General features: G+C 34.5%; 1 protein-coding gene across 2 annotated transcripts in view; it reads right to left on the bottom strand.

The window, feature by feature from the left end:
* The window catches only part of LOC128872653 (glutamate receptor 1), a 648,027-nt gene that overhangs the window by 256,553 nt on the left and 367,728 nt on the right, over positions 1-23,746 (bottom strand). For both annotated transcript variants that reach the window (XM_054115547.1, XM_054115546.1), the window contains exon 2: positions 7,901-8,053. In XM_054115547.1, the coding sequence (XP_053971522.1) occupies positions 7,901-8,053 (153 nt within the window). The remainder of the gene's footprint in view (positions 1-7,900; positions 8,054-23,746) is intronic.

The following is a 23,746-nucleotide window of genomic DNA, read 5'->3' as shown; positions in this document are numbered from 1 at the left end:
GTTGATATTTTTTTCTGTTTCTGCGATTCCCGCTAGATGTTCTCGTGGCGGAGAGCTGCTTCTTGGAATAAGGTTAAACCGTTGTAATCGGAATAATCTTTGGATTTTGAGAGAAATTATACGTTGGGACATTGATGGAGACTCGCACTGCACAAATCGTTTAACTTCACCTTTTAAAAGATCTTAAATTTAAGTGTCAAAACACTTGGTATAGTTATAACGTTTTATATCTATAATAACTATTCTGAATAATAAAGATTAACACCATTAAACGACAAACACTATTACATCGCATTATTATTATTTGTTATTATTATTACTTGTACATTATTTCATCGCATTTCTCAACTTTTTGTTTTAAGGAGTTAATTGGAGGATTTGTGCAATGAACGGTTCATGTACCTGTAAATTGCAATGTGAAGATTTATAGAATATGATCTCCCAATTTTATTAAAACGTGTTCTTTAACTTAACGTCAGAAAATAAAGTAATACAAAAACTTGTCATAGTTCCATTGAAATAATATTTGAAGCGTACAGTTCCCAAAAATATAATATTCGATACAAATTTTAAATCCCCACCCCCTCATACAGAGTGCATAAAAGTTGCTAAAAATGAATTTCAATGATCCATTTGTGTGTCCCATAGTTCTATATAAATAACATCTGAAGCGTAGGATTTCAAATGCCTTAAAAATTTGAAGACCCACTGCCCTACACAAATTCCACCGTGAGGAGTCGATTAAAGTCCCTAGTAATGATTTTGATTGCTACAAGCACTAACCTTTGTGCCTATTAATGTAGAAACAAAAACTTTTATCTTCATTTCTTTGTTTTCTGTTTTATGCTTTCACAGAAATAACATTTGAAACGTAGGGTTCCCAAAAACCAACCAAAAATATTCCAAGCATAAAAATTCAAATATTAGGAAGACCATTTCTCTACACGAATCACCCAGTACAGAATCCGTAAACGTCCCTAGAAATGAACAGAGATAAACAATAACGAAATAGACTTCGATTGCCACATGAACCATCCCGTGCGCTTCTTTACGCAGGAACAAAGACTTTTACCCGCCGGCTGGATCTAGTCACCGTTAATGTCCCTCAAGCTGAACGTTCGATGCGCCGTGGCACGCAGATTGCGGAAAAATCGGTATTCGTTACGCGAATCTGTGCGACACGAGTTTTCCCGGGTAGCGAATCTCGCCCGTAACGGCGAGCGCATTATCGTATTACGTTTCGCTCGACGAGACACGAGCAACGCAAATGAGGACTTATGTTCAGCCGCTGGGTTCTATCTACCGTAATTTTTTCCGTTGCGCGGGCAAGGTTGGTCTTTATGACGTGTTCGCAAACCTGGAATAGAGTGAAACGAATTTACGAGTAAAAACCGAGGGAAACGATGAATTTCGCGTAGAGCCAATTACAAAATAGGAAGTACCCGGCCGGGGAATTTGAACGAACGAATGCAAATGTTCGGTGCCCGACGCGATCCGATGTACAAGTATTTCAAAATTGATTGAAGTGGTATATGCCGGAACGTGACATAGGGCTGAATAGTTTTATTTTTTTTAAGGGCCAGTTCCATGTTGAATTATTGGGTTCCCTTAGAGCGAAATTCTGGAATTAGAAGATCAATGGTAACTACATATTACTTCTTTTTATAAGGAAGGTTCAATAATTAATGTACTCGGAAAGATCTGAAATTTTCGAGAAAAAAAATACATACGTTGGGTACCTAATCACATTATTATTTTCTTTTTATTCATGCTAAAAAATGGTTCTAGGAATTAAAAGGTCCTTCAAAGAAACTAGTATTTCATATTTCGTTAATTTACCTTAATAAATATTATAACGATGTTAAAAACAAGATGATAGAGCATTAAATATACTAATAAAAGTATATTCTGTTTTTGCAAAAGTTTCATTGGAGTATATTTCGTTTTAGTTCGTAACATTTCTTCGACATCACTTTTTAGCAATCGTTTACGTTTCTCTTTTATTGTATTAATATTGTTCCGAAGAAAGTCAAATACCAGGTGGTCGAAACGTAAAATTCACTCAGATCTGGAACAAGTACGATCGTTTTTGCGCACAAGGAGTCTAAGGAGCTGGCGTAGATTTGCGTTTCCGCGTCGTCTCAGCGAAGCAACTACTGGAAATATTTAAACGAGCCGCATCTCGACAATAGATATGGCGGGGCAGCAACATGGCTTACCGTGGGATTATAACAACGGGGTTTTGATCCGGGCAAACCGACTAGCATTAATACAATTAGCGGAGCTTCCCTAAGTACCGTAACGTGCCACGGGGTCGGCCTGTCTCTTGGACTTGGCCCAAATATTCGCGATTCCGTGGCCAAGCCACCACGAGCCGACCTGTCCACGAATTCTATTATCGAATCTCCGCCATCCCGATATGGACCATTGTGAAATGCTCGAGTTCCTGCTTCCTACGCAGAGTCTCACATTGGTATTGATATTGATCAAGCTAAATTTACTCGTGAATTGTCTCTGTCGTCCTCTGCTTGATTAAAATGTTCTATTCGAAGTATAAGTTCCAATAGCTTGAATTACAAAAATTCTCGAAGGACAAAGGATTAAGGGGCGGACGTCATATTCGCTTTGCCCCGCGCATTGTCAATCCCTTTAAAAAAATATTGAGCCTGATATTGTTTGGATACCATCACATATTGAAATACCTGGTAATGAAACAGCAGAGAAGTTGCAATACAATGCCTGCACCTCTTGACAGCCGTACACAAAATTACGAAATACAATGAATGAAATGGAAAACGTTATAAAAATAGTTGTTAAAAATAGCGAAACCAACAATGGACCAGCACGATTACAAAAGAAAAACTGCATCAAATACATAAATCAACGAAAGAAACTATTTCACTACATCCAACAAGAAAGCTACAAACTACATTATCAAGATTAAGAATAGGATACGCTAACTTGGCACATTAATATTTAATAACAGAGTTAGAACTACAAAAATGCAACCACTATAATGCTACTCCCACCGTGCAATTCTTAATTGAGTAATGCGAGGAACTGGAGCAAGGCCAAAGGAATTTAAATATCTCAAAGACTTTGGAGAGGGTACTAAATAATACAAACGAATTCTATAAATTTATGAAGTCAATAGTCAACCACTATTTATTAGCTTAAATATAAAGATAACGTTTGAATATTCTACTGATTACTTTTGTTCTTGCGGGCCAATTGTGGTCGCTAATAACCTTGACGTTAATGCGACCTTAAATAAAACCGCGCATGGATGCGTCTATTAAAATTGCCGTGGCTCTGGAAACGAATAGAAAAGATGAAAACAAATATTGATCACCGTCGAGCAAACGTAAATTTGGACGGCGATATTTAAGTTCAGAGTCTCGACGCGAAATTGATTCCGGGACGCTATCGCGTCGCCGTCTGGGGATTCTATACAGGCATTGTTCACTTTGTCGTGAAACGCGTAGATTTGAAACGCGAACGAGTTGGCCGGCCATCCGCAGGATTGTTTGACGCTTTTCAACCAAGGGGGTGTCAGCCAATCGAGCCGCGCTGGAATTGCCTTTGAAGCTGATCGAGTCCGTTCTAAACCGTAAACGAATAGGCACCTGGGTGCCAAAGGTATCGGTGTTTTGTCACCGATGAAACCCTTACAGGATTTCCGGCCAAGAAAGCGACGCCAGCTTAACAACTGTAACGTTAGTGGGTTCCTGTAACTCTACGAATACCAGCTTGTCTTATCACGTTGTTTATGTTTCAGAATAAATAACAATCCTAGGAAGATCTCGCATTACAAAGGAAACACCAGTAATGTGTAATGGCTGACCCAGAGAAATAATCCACAGTGTCCAATCAAGTTCTAACATACTACAGTTCTTGAAACACGTTAAAATGATTGACCTTACATAATTTATTAATTATTGTAATGTGTTTCTACATATTCCTGTGCAGCGGAATACACGTAACCTTAAAAATCTAATTAAAAAAAGGATAAACTTATAGTAACAGTAGTATTGAAATGGTGGGGACACTATCTAATAGAAATTAATTTATGATATCATGATATGAGCTATTGATAAGCATTGATCCAGCATTGATAAACTACGTTTGCTCGATGAACTTAACTATACAGAGTGTTCAAAAAAAGCATTCAATATTTATATGGCGTATAGAGCACACTGTACTGAGTAAAAAAGCTTTAGTAAGCATAGGTCCAAAGGTCAATCGTTTCTGAGATATAAACATTTTTGTTTGCTAGTATCATGATTGACTTACTACTGGGTTTTCGATATTTATAGAAGATTTTCTGCTCATTTCTGTACACGAAATTGAAAAAATGAAATTGACGAAATTGTCGGCACTTGAATGGGAGCATTCAGAATGCAATTTATAAACACTGACATAAACATCGCATGCGATGGAAGCAAGCAAGTCAATTATGATACTAGCAAACCAAAATGTTTATATCTCAAAAACGGTTGATCTTTGGACCTACGTTTACTAAAGCTTTTTTACTCAGTACAGTATGCCCTATACACCATATTGAATGCTTTTTTTTGAACACCCTGTATTTCTTCTGTAACTATACAAAGTAATTCTGTCCAAAAGTTTAAGGAATACTTAATATAAAATCTGTGTACATATATTCGCGTACCAGATCTGAGCATTTTTGAAATGATATTATTTCAAATAATAATTTAAATAACACGTTATTTTATTTCATAATTATGTTGATACCTGTGATCACTTTTAAAATAACATATTATTAGGTCATTCCATAAGTTCGTGCTGCAGGCTGTGTCAATATTTAATAAAAACACTATAGACATATTTTATAATGACGTATAATGACTATGTCAGAAATGTGGGAAAATAATATAAAACGAAAGAGATTACCTCATTTTATAACACTTAAAGGTACGTTTCGCATATTAATTTGAGTAGCAAAAGAATAAGTAGGATGAACATGTGGGACGTACTTTATTTTATATTTATATGAAATTGTGAAGTTGTTCTTCAAAAATATATCAGGTGAAATGACATGTTCGCGACTTAAAGACACGAGATAAATTCCTATAAATTTCAAATGAATTTTTTTCAAAAGATTCGTTTCTTATACCTATTTCGAACCGTTATGAATGCGTAAATATCCGCAGTCTAGTGATAAGTAATATTTTAGCTAAATTCAATCGAACCCAGTTTGTCGAAGTTCGTTAAGCGTCTCGAACAATTGCACGAATTCCTATCTTGCGAGACAGTGTATTGGGTCTGTTGGGCCGGGAGTATTGATAACGTGTTATCTGAAACATCGTGGATGCAATATCTACGAGTGTGGTTCTTGTTTGCAGTGGGCACGATAAGAAGGGCTCCGAGTCGCGTGTCGTACGTGCACGACTTCCGAAGACGAGAAATGGCGGCGTTTCGATAAAGCAACGAGATTAGTATCTCGCTTGTATCAGGGACGAAACGTTACTTATTTCGTAGCACACATGCTGCACCGATTCCGGACGTGCCAGATTCAATGGCGACCATGATGCCGAGTTTCCGGCACGTACGAACCTCAGCATTGTTGATCACTCGTCGTTCATGATACGCGTGAGATACCGTCGAACAAAGTAAAATCGATATCTACCGTTCACCGACGACATACGTCGTCTGCACTCGGCGGGTGCTTTTCAAAAACATGTCTAATTTGAAATTGTAAACAGGCATTCGGTTGGTGTCGACGACACCTTGTAAAATATCAAATTATACATGTAATTGTAGTGGAGTTTGTGGACATGATAAAAAAGTTGTAGATCAGTTTTTTAAGATTCGTATTCCTGCGAACTGACTTAGTTAGTAAAAGAATTATTTTAGCAAACCTCTTAGAATAGAATTGTGTTTTGATTATTTGGAAATGATTTAGGATTAATTATGGGATGTCTATTCATGCATGTTTATTAGATGTTTTCGGTTGTTTATGTACTAGTGTACTTTGGTTATTTAACTGGGTCAATTTTGACCCATAGGACTCCATATACTCCTGTATACCAAGTTTGATAAAAATCTAGTCACTTTTCGTATTTTGGTTCGCCATATGGAATCCGCCATTTTGAATGTCTAAATTTTGGGTTCATATTTGGAAACAGCAACCTCAAAAACCCCTGTATACCAATTTCATCTAAATTCAGTTATTTTTCGCATTTTGTGTCATTATGTTGTATCCGCCATTTTGAATTTCTAAATTCTGAGTTCAGATTTGGAATCAGCGACTCCGAAAACCCATGTATACCAAATTTCATCAAAATCGATCGTCAGGAAAAATGGATATAAATGTTTCGCTTTCAAAGAACTTTGAGGGATTTTCCAACCAGGAAATACTACAATGTTTACTATTATGTCACGGAATTTAGAGGGGGGTTCCCCTTCCTGGAAATACTACTATATTCACTAGTATTTCTCGGAATTGGAACGACCTTGCAAGGATACATGGCTGTATGTATATAGGTCACTACGTCTGTTACTCTCTTCTAATTGTCTATATAATGGGAAACTTTGAGGTGTCATAGCTCAGCGTAGAATTGTCCGATTCAATTCTAACAAAATTCAAATTGAAGAACGGAATTTGAATGATCTAATAATAAATTGTTATGATCATTGTTAGATACCCTTAAACATTTGTTTTATTTATTGCTATACTGGCCAGAAATATAATCCAGGTGTAGTAATTGCACGCTGGTAGTTAACTTCCGGTTCCAGGCAAGTAAATATTAGTATCAAGGGTACCACAGAATACTATTATTATAGGATATAGGATTATAGGATACTATAATTGAAACGTTAAAACTAAATACATAAATTGCAAAATAATAATATGTTTTAATCGAGGCAGATTTAATTGAGCAGGAAGTGAGCCGGACGAAGCCGGCATTCAGATACATAAGTTATCCTGATGTTTTTCTAAAATTCACGTTAATAAGGTTTATCAAGAGTGACTTTTTCGTTCGACTCGAAGACAGTTTGAAAGGCACTTAAAGAATAATTCTTATATGAGAAAGTGCAAAAGTTGCAGGACTCTCGAGAGTGTAGCTCTAAATCGACCGTTATATCCAACGAGTCGTGTTTCCGTTCTTAAAGCTGTTAGTAATCGAGTTAGAAAGTTAATTGCGATAACTACATTTCTATTAAAAAGTCGATCACAAGAATTATAAAATTTCTCTTTACAAACACTAATTAAATACCGCTAACCCAATCCTTAAGCTTTCTTCGAATTTATCTTTCAAACCAAGAAACCAGTAATTTGTATGATTGCTTCAAGCAAACTTCCTTCCATTTTCTTTTAATTAAAAATCACAAGATAACTAGATATCTTTGCTGCAATTAAAGTTTTCTGGAAGAAGTCTGAGTATCTGCATTCCTCGTCACATTATGATATGTAATCAATGGCAGAATAGATCAAATTGCGCTGCTAACTATTTTCCACGTGATTTTTATTTATGTAAAATAAACGAAAGTAACCATGTGTTAAAAGTCTTTTTGGTAAGCAGAAATATTGCTCTGTTTATTAATTCGATGACCTACTAATCAATATTAATTGGTAGAAAAAGTAGTATCAGAAATATTATAGAATAGAAACACTTATTAAAACAAAAAGTGTGTAAATTCGTATGTGCCTTGTACGGTTCATAATTAACTAAAAACATGTTTGATCATAACAGAGGATTAATGAGGTTAAAATGAAGGATAGCCTTAAATGCCAAATATTCGTTTACTTAAATCTTAAATCAATGATATATTAATAAAATAATTAGGTTCACGCGCAGTCGTTTAAAAGTTGAATTATTCGAAAGGTCGAATCTAGTAAAGTACACTGGAAATATGAATTTGTTGAATTACTTACTAAGACGGGATAGCTTGTATGCGTCCGCGGTATTAATTACGTCCACGAAAACCTGCAACTCAAACTTCCGAGTCGTGTTGTTTTTGTTGTGGTTCAACGTTGCAAATTTGAACGCTGATTGAACTTCGTCGGTGCCTTGCTCGAAAATTGCACCTGAAAATAGAAAATAGGAGCAATTATATATATACTCTATAAAAAAATAGCTTAAAGTAATGAACTGAAAAATTTCACCAGTTTTTAGATTCTAGATATAGCAATATAAACACAATGGATATCAACGTGACAAATTTCTGAATTCGCTGATTTAAGGGAATATTGAAAATATGGATTGTATAATACGAGTCTTTATCATATTATCACCTATACACCAGCTAATATTAATGTTGTAGAAATATTATTATGTTATTTACAAGTAAAAGTAAAGATTTTTTCACAAGGAACTTTAATACTTTGTATTTTTAAATACAGTATCAAACGTTATTATTTTGTCAAGAGCATCAAATAGATGTGTAGGTGTTGCAATACATACACAATTTTAGAACTATGTATGGTTAAGAATAAACTGTTAGAAAGGGGAGTATATTGACGTTACTGGAAATTGCAAGAGTACGTTGAAGTTGATTAAATTTACCTGTTCAAAGAAAATTTACATATTCTTTAACGATGTCGATATCCTCATTTACTCGTTACCTGATATTTTCAAATAAAAAGTTACTTCGTTACATATGTTTACAAAAAACGGAAGTGGTAATTATTGGTTTTCCAGTTTTTATTTACTTACCTAAATTATCTATAATTTAATACTGTACCGAATGGCAGTTTGGTTTCATGTATTCATTATTTTCTTTCACTACAGTAAAATAATAGCAGAGTGCAATTAAATTACATGAATGCCGGACAAAGCTATTGATACTATGTATATAAATAACAACACAGAAAACATTTTAAATGAAAAATAATTTTACTATTACAAATAAATAAGTTCGACATTCCAAACAAGAAAATATAAAATAATTATTGCTTCATTTATTTGTTTCTAAATATAATTCATAAAGAATTCTACTATTTCATATATATTTGATTGATTTTCAAAATAATGATTAACTTTTCTGTTTCAAATAATTGATGTAGACATTGCAGACAAAGATTATAGAATTATTTGAACCTTTAAATAATAACGAATTTACCAGTTAAACAACTATTCGCATGAGAATTCATTTAAATATTGCCCAGTCTGATATTCCAATTTTTCGAGTAGGCGTTTCATACAGGATCGCGATCACGTATCGCGGTTATTAACAAAGAAAAGGCGTGGTTCTCAGGGAGAAAATACGATCACCCTCGAATACAGAGAAATAGGGTGCAATAATCCGACGCAGCACCCTGTATCAGATGTATGATCGCACAGTGGTCCGTTTGCTAGTGGTTCGCATATGGCACAGTAGTACGAGCCAACGTCTGCTCAGCCACTGTCGGCACACGACCCTCGTGTAATTACGTCGATCCATTCGCCGTTAATAGTCGGTAATACGCGCCGATATTAATGCTACCACCCATCCGATAGTTTACCCTAAACTCCTCGTATTTTATCGATATTCCGTTAAATTTCTGTTTATGACAACCTTTATTGTCCCCCGCGACTCTGTGATCCTTTGATTCCTCGTTCAACGGTTTCCAGAACGTTACTCTTACTTTGAGAATTGGGAATCGACTCGCTGTACTATACGGCATCAAGGTAATGGTTCAAAATATAAATTATATAATATTATAATAGGGTTTTTAAGAAATATTTTAAAATTTTGATTTTAAAGAAACCCCTAAGTGCGTGAAATATGTGATTCTATTATTTTATTAATTCGTCCACAAATGTATTTAGAAGTACTAATTCGTAGTAATTCAAAATGTGAATTATATAATATTAATAATTTAAAAAGTTTACCAAGAGGTGTTTTAAAATTTCAGATTTCAGTAAAACACAAATAGCATGGAATATACCAAATTTTTGTATTTTAACACTTTATCTACCAGTCTATTTGCTTCATATCATCAATACTACTTTATTGCATTTTTTTTTAAATCGTTGGAATTAGAAATGTTGCTTGAAGCAACCAAGGATCATTAACAACTCAAGGTTTATTAAAAATCTTCTACTTTCATGGGGTTGTTATTGTACCTCTCTATCATTTTTCAATTTAGAAATACCAACACTTCACAAAATATGTACTCTAACTTTCAAAACGATAAACAAAGCTACAGATAATAATTCATAACTTGATAAATTTCTACTTATCATAATATTCAGCTATATTCTTTAAAACCCCCTAATTCCATAGCTACTCCTATAGAATAACATTTTATCCTATTTATCTTTTCGACCGAGTCAAATTTTGAAAAATTCAAGAACGAAGGAATAAATTGTGGAGTGTTTTTCTGATGTATCGAACAAACAAGCAGTTGCGTCGTATTGAAATGATTTTCTTCGCGACTGTGGAAGCTGCGCCGCTGAATTTGACTTTGTTCCAAATGTTTCTGTTTCTTTCCGAAATGAGAGAACTTTTTACATGCCTCCGGGAATGGTGCATGGTGTAACGTTATGTAATATTATTCTAGGATTATTCTTATTCCTCTCTCGCTTTCTTTCGTACTGCGTATCTGTTGCAATCACGTTCCGCGTTTCACAATTCCTTCCTCGCTTGTGAGTTCTGAGAATACTTAAAGAACCGCGTATCACTACACCAGTTGGTAACTGTATGAAGTCGATCGTCAAAGAAGTGTCCCTTGCGAACAAGTAGCCGACAAATCCAATATTTAAACGCTATTTTCTCTTGAATTCTTTATATACAACGTCTTTTTAAAGTAATCGTTTTTATGTCGAAATTTCGAGGTAAAGAAAGCTGTTTGATCTAATCGACAGAGAGAAATTGTTTACTCCCAGTCTTTTCTTAATTATTTTCTGTACATTTATTGTTTTGGAAATATACTTAAAATTTAGGTGAACGAATTATTCGAAACAGGTGAATTATTTAAAAATAGCAACACTAGAGAGCATTATTTGTAGCTTTATCAACTTGCGTGTGTTGCAATTTCTATACTAACTTTATTTTAGTGGATATTCGAAACAGTTAAGTATTTTTCTGGGTGGGTGAGAGTGTATCTATCAACCCATACTAGAATAAATCAATGAAAGATAAAACTAACGAAGTGGAGTCATTTAAAAAACGAAATATACAAGTCAGTATTCTAAAAGAATTGAAAGCATAAACTAGTCTACATGTTTAGAGCACTAAATTGTTTATTTTCTTTGATGTGGAACAACTGCTAAGTACATGGCTACCCCCATGAATTGATAGCGCAGTCAACGAGGAGTATGGCAAATTGCAAAATTGATACAAGTGGAACTGTAAACATTGTTTGGTACTCAAGACGTTGACGGTTCGCGGAGCAAGTTTGTAATAGCGTAGTTGGGAGAAGTTTGATGAGCTACGGTCATGAAGTTGCGCGTCAACTATCAGCCATTTATGATCTAACGTGTCTCAGATTTCCTCGGCGTGGCGCCATGTATGTAGGTAGTTAAAGCTACGACAGTTTTCAGAAATTCCACAATTCTACAAGAAAACAAGTAACATGACTCATAATTTACATTTGATCTTCCTTTCCATTCTTTGCACCATTCAACACAACGAAAAATTGTCTCAATGATTTGTTATTATAAATATTGCTATCTACTAATACTGTCTATGAAGATAATTTCAATTCTTATCGATAGAATTTCACAAATTCTTTTCAGCAGAAATATTTGAAATGCGAATCATCATTCTTGGATCATTAATTGTTTAATAAAGGCTGTAGATGGCAATAGGTTTTTAAATCATTCGAGATAGTAATTATTTAATGTGTGCAACGGTAACTGCAAACATATTTAAAGTTTCTCTGACTTTTGAACCATTACAAATAAATAAAACTGAATCACCAAATGTCCCTATTCCAAAGGAATTTTTAAAATATCATGAAATTAATTCCGATTGCAATTTCTGTTGTATAATAAATGAATACTAAATCGAATTCTTCACGACCACCAGGTACATTAAGTACTTCGATTCGATTATTTCTTATAAATTTGTAATTTTACACAGTTTATATACATTATAAAATACAATATTAAATAAAATATAAAATATAAACCATAAACCTTCATGGTAGTTACAGTTCTTAAATCAATTTGTAACTTTTGTTAGAATCGATCCATGCAGGGTAGGTGTTCTAATATTACTTATCGCCCGCAGTGTACTTTCATTTAAGTTTCGATTCTTTTTCTATATCTGTGCATATATGAATATACATAAACGTCCGCAGTCTTTTCATGAGACTCGGTGAAGATAGAGTCGATAGAAAACGAGCAATCAGGCGAAATCACGGGGAGAATCATGAATTCCTGCAGTGACACTGCAGTCTTCGAACGATCATAAGAAAACCCAGTTATCAAGAAACACGTATTCCACGCAAAGTTACTTTTAAATACCAATCTGGGTACACCTGTTTATCACTGCAAGCGTTGACAGATGGGGCGCCGCCGCGCGTCTATTGATTGGTGCCCAGACTCCCCACCAGCCTCTCACACTCACATCGATTCCCCTCTCTTGCCCCTCACGAGCGCTGTTCTTCGTCCTCCTTCGTCCCTCTTGCTTCAATATTCATTTGCCGTCTCCCTTTTCCTCTCCTTTTTCCTGTCCTTCATATTTTTCCATCGCTAGCAATGCCTTTTCTTCACTGAATGCGCTCAGACATTGGTATTCGCCGATGTTCAACCCCTAACGCATTTTTACATCTCCCCTTTTACCTTCTTCTGCTCGTTCCAACATCGTTTACCTGCACCGTTTCTAACGATCGATTTTTTCGCGCATTTGTATCGTTCCAGGTGTTAAGTGTTCGCGGTAAAAATTCTTCGCCCCGAACTTCGCGAGGATTTTGCGCGTAGTGCGGCCAGTAATTACTCTTCGAAGAACCATCCCTTTTCGGGAAAAACCAAATAAGAGTTCGTTTAAAACAGTTTCATTTCTAGCACTCAACACTCGCGCTAACAAGGTTACGTTTTCCCTTCTCTGGAAATAAGTCAATTCTACTTTAAACTTTGTGTTACTTTCTTCTTACGTAATGCGTTTTTAAAGGAATATTTGGCATCGCTTGCGTTTAACGCGAATCGTTTCATATTTATTAAAAATCATTTTTTACAATTTTCATAAATACAGAAAGAGACAAGTTCTCATTCAATTGTTTCTATTATACAAAGTGTTGCCAAAAATGTGGAATTCATTTTCAGAAGCAATTCTTCACATTTTGAATCGAAAAGTCATTTTCCATTTGGCTTTCTCTGGTTTCGTTATCGAGATATTGGCAATTCAAATTTGTGCGCGTGCGAATGCACGTGTTCCTTTTGCATGAGCGCGCGGATGCGCGCGCGCGCAATCAAACGGGGCGCGCCAAAAATCACGTCAGTAAAGTTTAATTAGTCGTATCGAGATAAAGAAGCTTCAGATTAAAAAATAACACAGGATTTTTCGATTACTTTTCACGTGTGAAATTTTTGTTAAAACTCTGTATGTTACAGTTACTTATGGACGAATTAGTTGTTGAATGTGTATTAAGGCGTCTGGCCACCCTGAGCGCTCGCCAGATGGGTACTATTCTTAAAAAAAAATTAATTAAAAAATTAATCAAGTAATCGCAAAAATCCATTGCTATTCTTCAGATAATGTATCTAAAAGTAGTGTGTAGAAATTTCAGAGCAATCGGACCGCACGTTTACTTTCTTTTGGGATTATCTTGAAACTACATTTTTCGAAATGGTACAACGTAAATCTCGTAAACTACCGGTCCGATTGCTCTGAAATTTGTACACACTACTTTTAGATACATTATTTGAAGAGTATCAATGGATTTTTGCGATTACTTGATTAGTTTTTTTTTTATTGACGATTTTTCTCGTGAAATTTCGGTGAAAAATAAAAAAAAATTTCCACAGCTCATCATAATCTTCATAATGGTAAAAAAAAAAAATCCAATTGCTACTCGCTTGCGACAAACTTCAGAAACAAACTAATATTTATTTTTTTATTTTTTACATGCAACCTAAAGGATATAAGGATGGTACAGCTCACGCGCGTTTCGTGCCGAAGACCTTCACCAAGATTGTCGAACCTCCGCCATTTTTTTTTTTGTTGTCTCAACAAATTTTGCATGTGTTCATTAAACCGTTCTTTAGTATGTGTCAAAATATAAAAATATTTTTTTCTATACTTTCGCATTTATGAATTTTTTAAGAATAGTACCCATCTGGCGAGCGCTCAGAGTGGCCAGACGCCTTCAAGAAATTCGATAACATTGGTGTTAAATACTTCATTAGTTTTACAAAATGAAGAAGTTGTTGCACAGAAAATTAAATGTGTCTTTATACTGAATCTGAGTTTTAACTCATAACAAATGTTGTAGGACTTTAAATACAATAATTAGTGAAACTATATATAAAATGATAATAAACATATTTTACAATTCGTTAGTTTCAAGAACAAGTTTAATGAAACAAAAATAGTAATTTAAAAGAGAACACAAATTGCATTACAAGAAAATATGAGATGAAACGTTGCAATAACTGTTAAACATTGTGTTCAAGTTCCTTCTGAAATACTTTTTTCTTCATTAATATTAGTTTGCTCTTATTAATATCACATGTAACCAGCAGCACTGCCTTGAAGTTTGGTTAGCGGGGTTTCGTTTTCACAGCTGCCGCTCTAATCAACGCTCGCTCAAGTTAAAGAAACCCGAATACTGAAGGAAATAACTCTTGATCACGAATCCGATCAGAAAATTTGATCAATATTCGAAGCATTAGTATCGATTCTCCCCAAATTGGACGCAGTTTAAAATTTCCTCCACTGGTGTCTTTACTTTCATCCTTTTGTTTTTCTTCTCATGCGCTTAATTGCTCCTCCATTCTGTAATTTATTTCGATTCCTTTGTGTGTTTCTTTCGCCGTAGCTCGCGGCGTGTTTCCAGTTGTCCCTTTGTCCACGTCGCTCCGAGCCAATCAACCAACCACCCTGCATTCCTCCGCTCCGTGAATTCCTAAAACTCTCGAAATCTCTCGTGTGTTTGCCCCTTTCTTCCGCTTGTCTTTCGATTCCCCCTCTGCTCGACCGTTCGCCCTCTTTCTCCTCACATTTCTCCTGATATTCAGTCTTTTCGCGATTTCCTTAACGTTACTTGATTTGTTCAAAAACGATAAATAAAAAGTATTATTTGTTCAACGATTTGGGAAACGCACCACGACTAATTATTTGTTGAAAGCAGACCCTCCCTTCTGCTGCGAAACCCCACTCACTGTAAACCACCTTTTATACGACTGCCTAAAACTTTCCTCCCAGCGCACAGTGGCGGATTTCGCCGAAATCTTGGTCAAAAGTGAAAAAATTTTTATCTCAATTTCACAAATCTACGTATTGCATTTTATTTATAAATGATTAGAGCATCATTATTCGACAATAGCGATTTTCATTGTACTATCCTTTTAGAGATACACGATCTTGAAGTTGTCAGTTTTATAATGTCAAGTTTTTAAGCCACAATTCAAAGTAATTTTTGAGTGTAATTTCGAATTATAATCCCTTACTTTCATTATTGGTTGTTGTCAGATATACTATAAATTAAAATATAATTCGGGTTTATTGTTGTATTTCATTGTTTACAGCTGTGATAACAAAAAATACGGAACCTATGTTACGTATCAAGCGAGATCAAGCGGTCTTTTTGGTCTTAAAATAAGCATTGAAGGTTCTCGAAGGCAGGCCTGCTGAGTTTTCCTGCGATAAATTGCGATATTATGAGTTGTTAATATTTGTTTGTCGGGCGCGCCGTCTATGGAGCGGTACGCTTATGGCATAGGACCGGACGGGCTTGTGTAATTCTACACTGAAAAAAGCTTGCTAGTCTGATGAGACATTTACAGCACAGGATTAAAAATATGGAGCAAGAAAAATGCATTTTTGTCCATTTACAGATAATGATCAGCACAAAATCTGTTGACCGTCATAAACCGGGAATACGGGAGTCCTGATCAACTTTTCGTACGGAATTAGAATTTGTATAGCTGTCTATAAAATGTTTTTCCTTTCTCCTTCAACAGAAATTTTCAGCAACTCTCTTGAAAAATTACACACCCCCATAAGACATTTATAACGATGTGCACCACTACCACGACACGAACTTAACCGTTATAAAGAAATGAAATTCGTACGAGCAACAGTCAAACGACAGACGTCGCTCAAATTTCGTAGTACTTACATCGATTTTTATAACGGGATTTCAAATTATTTCGGTTTCGTAGCGCAGTTTCGCAACGACCATAAAGCCAAAACATTTCGTAGTTTTCAACTTTCCCTTAAGATTAAATAATTAAAACGTTTTTATATTTCTAAGTACACATCAGCACTTTCATATTTATTAAAATTATTTTTATATTTGATACTCAACGTTGAAAAAGTACTCTATTATAATTTTACAGTCTATGGCGTCAATTCATTGTATATTTGAAATTATTACTTTTGGCCAGGATTTCGGCGAAATCCGCCACTGTGCAGCGTCACAAATTCAAGATAAACGCGAATACCGCCCTCACCTTCTAAAACCATATTAAAGATAGAAATTTAATTCTTTAACGAAACCAAACTCTTCCACAAAATATAAGTTATTCCAAAATTCGTCGCGAATAACCTCGATGTCAATGCAACGTAAAACCTTGAATAAAAAGAGATTGCCATTGTTGACCATAAAATAAAATTCCGTTTACACAACTCACAAATAGTAAAGTCGTTAATATAAACGCATGCTTCTGGATAACGTTTAACTACACCGTTAAAATTGCATGCAAGTTTAAAAAACAGAAGTCGTAGCCACTCGATAACAATTTCACATACGTGGAATTTAAAAAAAAAAGTAAAAATAGTAATTCTCTAGCACACGTTTACACGATCAGAAAAAAGCTGACATATACCGCGAACGAAATTCGGAACACGCACTAATTTTACCCGTCGCGTCGAATATTAAACCGTTTCTGGGAAACTGGCGCCGTTCAGCGCAACGTACGGCATTTTATTTAAACATTGCTTGTAACTCCACCGTTTGCTCGAAATTCTGGTGAAATTTTCCAGAACGGCGAACGCTATTTGAACATTGTCCGCAGCCTGCTCGTGTTTTCCACTTTAACGTGAAAATGTATATACATAGAGCAGCGCGCGGACACCATAAACTCCACAGTCCTATCGGTCGACGAGTGGGCCACCATAATAAAAGATAAACAGATAAAAGTAATGGAAACTCCCGAAGCGGATGGCAATCGACGAAACATAACGACATTGACGATCGTTCGGCTTGTAATGACTATTATTTGAAATTTCCTCCGTTCCGCTTCCCAGCGTCGATAATTTCATGCTTCGCCGATCAAACTTCCAACCCTTCCCCCCGATCCCTTCGGTTCTTCTACCTCCAGCGTTTTCGATTCGCCTAGAATCCTGAAGTTCCTCGGTCGTTTAAGCGACGCAAGTTTTGTGTCGGGAGTCGCTCGTCGCGCTCCTTGTAATCGCAGGAAAAAGCGTCTGTAAGCTGACGTATTTAACCAGGAATGTAAAACTTCATTTTGGTTCGCACGGTCCAGTTTGTACTTTGTCGTCATGTTGGTGATCGTACGTGTGTAATTATTTAGGAATTTTTGTTTTAATTTATCGAAGGTCAATATTTATTTGGGACTAATTGAAGTAAAATAGTTTAACAATGTACTTGTTTCTCCAACAGGAACATTTAAAATATCTGATTTGAGATTAATTACGACATAGTGCTTGTTAATATTTGTACATTAAATTATTAAGGAATTTATAATTACGTTGAGTTGTTTTACTTTATTAATTCATATAATCCTTGCTTTAACTATCACCATTTTTATTGAATTTTCTACGTTCTTTCTTACCTAATGTTAGTGCTTTCACCGTAGTTGGTTTTTCTAAATATTCTTTTTTATTTTATACTTAATATTATATATAAAAACAAAATTAGTACCATCGACCAATTTCAATATTTTGTCAGATTGTAATATTTTTCACAAACAAATCAAAAAATATTTTCTGCTTATTCTTTTGTACATAATAGAGTCTACTTCATACATAATAATAAAACTAAAATTATTTTCAACTTGTTTGTTGGAAACACTACAATTTAAGAAAATGGCCAATGTGCTTCAATCTAAACAACGTTGACCTATAATGATTTCTATTCCAATGATACAAAACGTATCATTACAAGCATCTTGTTCAATCATTTTATTTATAACACTGACAAACAGACTTCTCATTGCTTTTTTTGTTTTTTTTTTTTTTTATTGTTCCACGACTTCACATCATTTTATACCTTACACTATCCTACGTGAAATTGCAACTGGTTGTCATACAAAACGATAGTTTTCGAGGAATACTGAACAAAAGTTTTCCAATTTTTCTGTAAAAAGAGTTGCGTCTGTTTAAACAGTATGGAGTTTCGAGGCTTTTTGCTATTCGTGAAATTTTTTTCATCACATACGCGAAAGCAATATTCAGCGCCCCGAACAGCATAGTGCCGTACGGAAATTCAATGGTTCACCTTTGACAAAAGCCTCGGCTACCACTGTGCCCCGTTGGAACTTTCTATAAATCCCCTCGCGCGATAGTACCTCGCTATTTTGCAATATTATCTGTAAAACAGCGCAAACGACCAAATTTATCGAACGGTTTCACAACGCCGCACACTCGTATTTCATGTTTACTTGTGCCCCGCTTTATTCGAGAATCAAATACAACGCAATTGCACCTTTGAGTGCCATAAATTAATAACAACATTAATTTTATTAAAATTTTAGTGACACGATGCACTTGTGTTTCATTTATGAAACATAGTTCCATATGATCTCAATGAACATGCTTTGCTTAGCATTTTCGAGCTTTGATTTAAAACCACTACTTAGAGTATATTTGCTGGAAGAATTACCGATCTATAATTGGAGTGGAAATGAACATTATGCATGAAATAAATTAGTAATAGCGAGAAATGTATCACATAGAGTTGAATAGTTTCGAGTGAAACACATTCTGATGTTATTAATTTTTCTGCAGGTGGACATGTCACAGAATGTATGAGGATAATTATCGTTTGTTTAAATGGAATCATTGAAAGATTTCTCAACAAAAATCCATCAACCTAATTACGCCCAAAGTTATTAATTTAAGACCTATTTTATAATCATTACATTTAAATATGCAAGAAGAAGAAAAGTGGAATTATCTATTGTATTACATTTAAATATTTAAAAAGAAAAAGAATATAATTATTAATGAACCTTCTTGATGCTCGCAATATACGATATTAAAGTGCACTGTTCGGTCAATAAAAGGATGTATTTTTCAATTTAATAGCTTCAACGAACGGTACCTGGAAACAGTGATTTCGTTAAGGTTATACTTTCTTCGGTTAGTTTTATTTCTCGACCGTATAGATTTATCAAGAAGTAAATGTCCACAATAGTCTGCACCTATTTGAAGTGAAGGATCGTTGCTCAGAAACGTACGGTGTATTGATTATCAATAATTCAGCTCTTTGGAAATGAACAAAATTCTTATCTAAATAACAACCCTTTGGGATTTATAAATAATATGTGCAATTGTTCCTCCAGTAGATTTTCCATACGTTACGTTAACGTTTTTAACGAATACACAACATTTTTATCCTGTAATGGAAAGAAAAATATACACTTTAAATAAAATTTGGACGAAAGCAAATTAAATTGTAGATAAATTATATATATATATATATATATATATGTATTCAAAAATGCACAGTATATGGTCGAAAATGTTTACATAACGTATACAAAATTTACTTTGTTTATGAATACGTATGTAGTGCACCTAAAACCGGATTTCATTATGGGGAGTGGGTGGAGAAAGTATTCGTACACCGATCAATTTCCAAAAAAACTGTATAAAATTGTAATTTATGAACTTATTTTTTATAAACAATGACATTCTACATATTCTCGAAAATGTCTAGAATACATAGATTACAAAAAAAATAGCTATTTATATAAGTTGCGAAATTAACAAGAAAAAAACAATTAATGGATAGAAATGTTGAAGCAGTAAGTATTCGCACAACTGTTTAATCTTTAAAACTTCATTAAAAAAAAAGAAACATACATTAATTTATAAATATATAATACTTCCTTCGAGGGATTTCCTTTTGATTTTATAATTATTGCAACTCTTCTAAGCGTTAAATTAAATAAATTACTAGTTATTCGAAGTGGAATCTTCTTCAATTCCTCTATTAGAGCCATTTTTAAAAGTTTTTTCCTGGAAATTTGATGTTTTCTAATTCGTACGAAGCAATAAACTAATGTGTTTACGTTACAAACTCTACTGTAAATGGTTCGTCATAAGAATCGTACAAATACTTATTGCTTCTATACTTTTACCCACTTTTCGAATTTTTTTGTTAATTTCACAAATTATATTAACTAGTTAATGTTGTTTGGACTATATCTATTGTAGAGGCTTCTGAGAATATGTAAAATATCATTGATTATAAAAAAAGAAGTTAAGAAACTACAATTTCACACAAAAGTTTTTTGGGAAATTGATCGGTGTACAAATACATTCTACACCCACTATATACAAATTAAACAAGAAAAATTGCTGCTAACTCGTGTTTCTTGTTCTGTTTTATATACATCAACATATGTAGTATACAGTTAACTCGAAATTGCAATTGAATTGACCATTCGATTATTTTGTAACATCCTCTATTTTGTCCAAATAAGAGTTTAGCATATATCTCAATTATAAGGCAACCTCATTCAACCATTGCGTATCGGTGTTTCTCAGGAACAATTCGCAAATTAATCTGTCAAAAACAATGTGTTATAAACAAAACGAATAAACGGATTTATTTATGTTCACGAAAGGATCGTAAACCGTCGCATTAACTCTACGAGTTAGCGAGCTGGAAGTTCCTCTGCTGTCCCTGCGTACGTCGTAACGAGAGCTAGAGGTAAAATAATATGCACGCATGATCCCCAGTGCGCATATCCTGTTTCTGCCTTGTATAGGATAATCCATTTGTCTAGGGAATCGGAGGACACATGAGAGCCGAGGATTCATAAGGTTAACTGTGCAAGCCCCTTTCGCTCAACGCCACGGGTAATCAGCGAGGCGGATTCCTGACAAATCCGATTCTGATTTATCAAGATTCAGCTGTTAAAATTCTTATTTATTAAGATTCAGCTTTCAAAATTTTGATTTTTCAAGATTCAGCTATTAGAATTCTGTAATAAGTCATCAGTCATCAGTTTTGCCATAATCGTCACGGTCACCTAATTTAAATTCAATAGAAAACTGCTAGAAAGTGTTGAAAACTATAATTGCCAAAGAAAATATAACCAATAAAAATTAATTACGGGAAACAGTTGGGAAATAAGTTGTAGAAGTCCAAAATTGATGAAATCTATGCTAAAGCAGTGTCAAGCTATTCTAAAAAATAAAGGTCATACCACAAAATGTTAATATAATTTATTATTGTTTAAATAATATTACGTAAACTTTTTAAGTGTTTCATGATCACACGTATTATTTGGTCCAAAGCTAGTTTACTACCAAATTATTGGATAATATCCAAATTTAATTTTTGATACATGTTATGAAAGATTTTCACATTTTACAGTCTCACGCCTATTATTTTGTCTATTACTGTAAACAGAATTCTCTTTCGTAATTCTCTAATAGAAAACATGTTGAATCACAAATAAAAATTTGTTTATTTTTAATAATTTCTTTCAATGATAATAACCACGTGAAATTTGCCCTCTTTTTCCATGAATGACACGATAACTATACAGTGGATCGTCAGATATGAAAATACAGTTTTGTAGCTATCAGAACCATAATTTCATAACAATACTAAAATTAAATTATTTCTGTAATTAATGATCTTTCGACGCAAATAGGACAATACATTTTTGTTGAGAATATCAAGCTGCATCAATTGATTCCATAAAAAACGTATGATTCCATTTATAAAAGAACGTTAACGATCCTCATACATTCTCTGGCACGTCCACCTACAGAGAAATTAATTCTAATATCAGAATGTGTCCCACTCGAAATCATTCAACTCTATCTGATACATTTTTCGTTACGCATTATAAGATCGAAGTAAATCATGATGGTGATACCTGGTGAACCACCCTGTATAAATATTTGTACTGAATACAGTAATATCATTATCAGCCCTATTATCTTGGTCAGCGCTGTATGAGACTTGGAGATTCATAAAATTAAGCGTGCAAGCCCTTTTGCTTGACGCCACGATTAATCTGCGAGGCGGCTCCACGACAAATCCAATTCGACGACAATGACCTAACGAGCTAACTCGATCTAAATCTGCTCCCAATATCATTCGAGAAGTCTGCTGACTGTCGGCGTACCATTCACGAAGACGTCTTGTCGCCGCGGAACGACGATCCGATATTGTATCCCTTAAGATATTCCGGGGATTTAAATTAAGTTCTTGCCCGCAGATATTGAATCCACTTTATGTTAATACCGAATGATCTTCACCCGCGCGAAGAACCAGGGGAGCGAGCCTGGAAAACGAACGACTGAATAATTTTCTGAAAGCTGCTCGCGAAGAAGGGAACCCGTGCGGGAACAGAAAGACCGGCGGCCACGTTGATCCGTTTCTTTAAGAAAGAACTTCGCGAATCGACTGGCTGGTTCGTCCGTCAGTTTTTCTCACGAGCTTTTCCTTTCCTGGGCCGGCCGTTATAATTAAATTAAGCGATTTGGTAAACGTTCCCACCCTTGATCCTTCTACGGGCTCGAATAATTTTAATTCCACCTATCAGCCTGGCGAGTTGCTGTAGGTAATTTGGTGATCCGAATATTTGGAATTTCTTTGGAAGAAACGATTTGTTTGACATTGATTAAAATTATACACCTATTTAAAGCTCTCATTATGTTTCAAAAACATTATATCGTAGGATCATTAGTAAGCACGAACAAGGGGATATATATTTGTATTTCTTTTAATTATTGTCTACCAATTTCACAGATTCTTAAAAAATATGTGTTATTAGATTTTAAACAAAAAATATGGTAACTATACAAGAAGTATAGGAATATTGTTTATAAATCTAGAAAACTATTTTGATTCTAATATTTTCATCATTATATACCTCTTACAATCTTTTTATAAACGTATCTCAGTTATATCTACAACATATATTTTATTGACGGAACTCAGCAAAACTGTTCTAAAACAATATATTATGTTCTAAATTAAACAATATTTTAAAAATGACGATAATCACAGTCGATATATTATAGAATATGGTACAGGAAGAAATATTTCCTAATATGGAATTTATATAAAATTATACATAAGGTTAACCTACATAGTTTTAAATAGTATATCATGAAGTTCATTTTGTTGTTAGTTAAAGAGAAAATAAAAGAAAGTATAGTCTAAGAGCTGGCTACGAAAATCACGAATGATAAGGTGCAGTGAAAATTTGTATCTAAAAACACTCCTTACTAGATGACAAAGCCCATAGCGCTGCCGCCAGAAGGCGCTCCCGGGGCTGGAAGCGTGGGCGGGCGGTCAAATACGTTAATTTTTAATCAAAATAAAATCTTTGAGTGCAGTCCTGAAATTTTGTGTAGTTATAGTTTTTAACTGTAGAAATCGCGTAAAGTTATTGCCAGAAGTCTAGGTCGGGGC

The sequence above is a fragment of the Hylaeus volcanicus genome, chromosome 2 (genome assembly GCF_026283585.1).
Source record: "Hylaeus volcanicus isolate JK05 chromosome 2, UHH_iyHylVolc1.0_haploid, whole genome shotgun sequence".
Classification (NCBI taxonomy): domain Eukaryota; kingdom Metazoa; phylum Arthropoda; class Insecta; order Hymenoptera; family Colletidae; genus Hylaeus; species Hylaeus volcanicus.
Note: the sequence above shows the minus strand (reverse complement) of the source record. Positions and strands in the feature narration are given on the sequence as shown.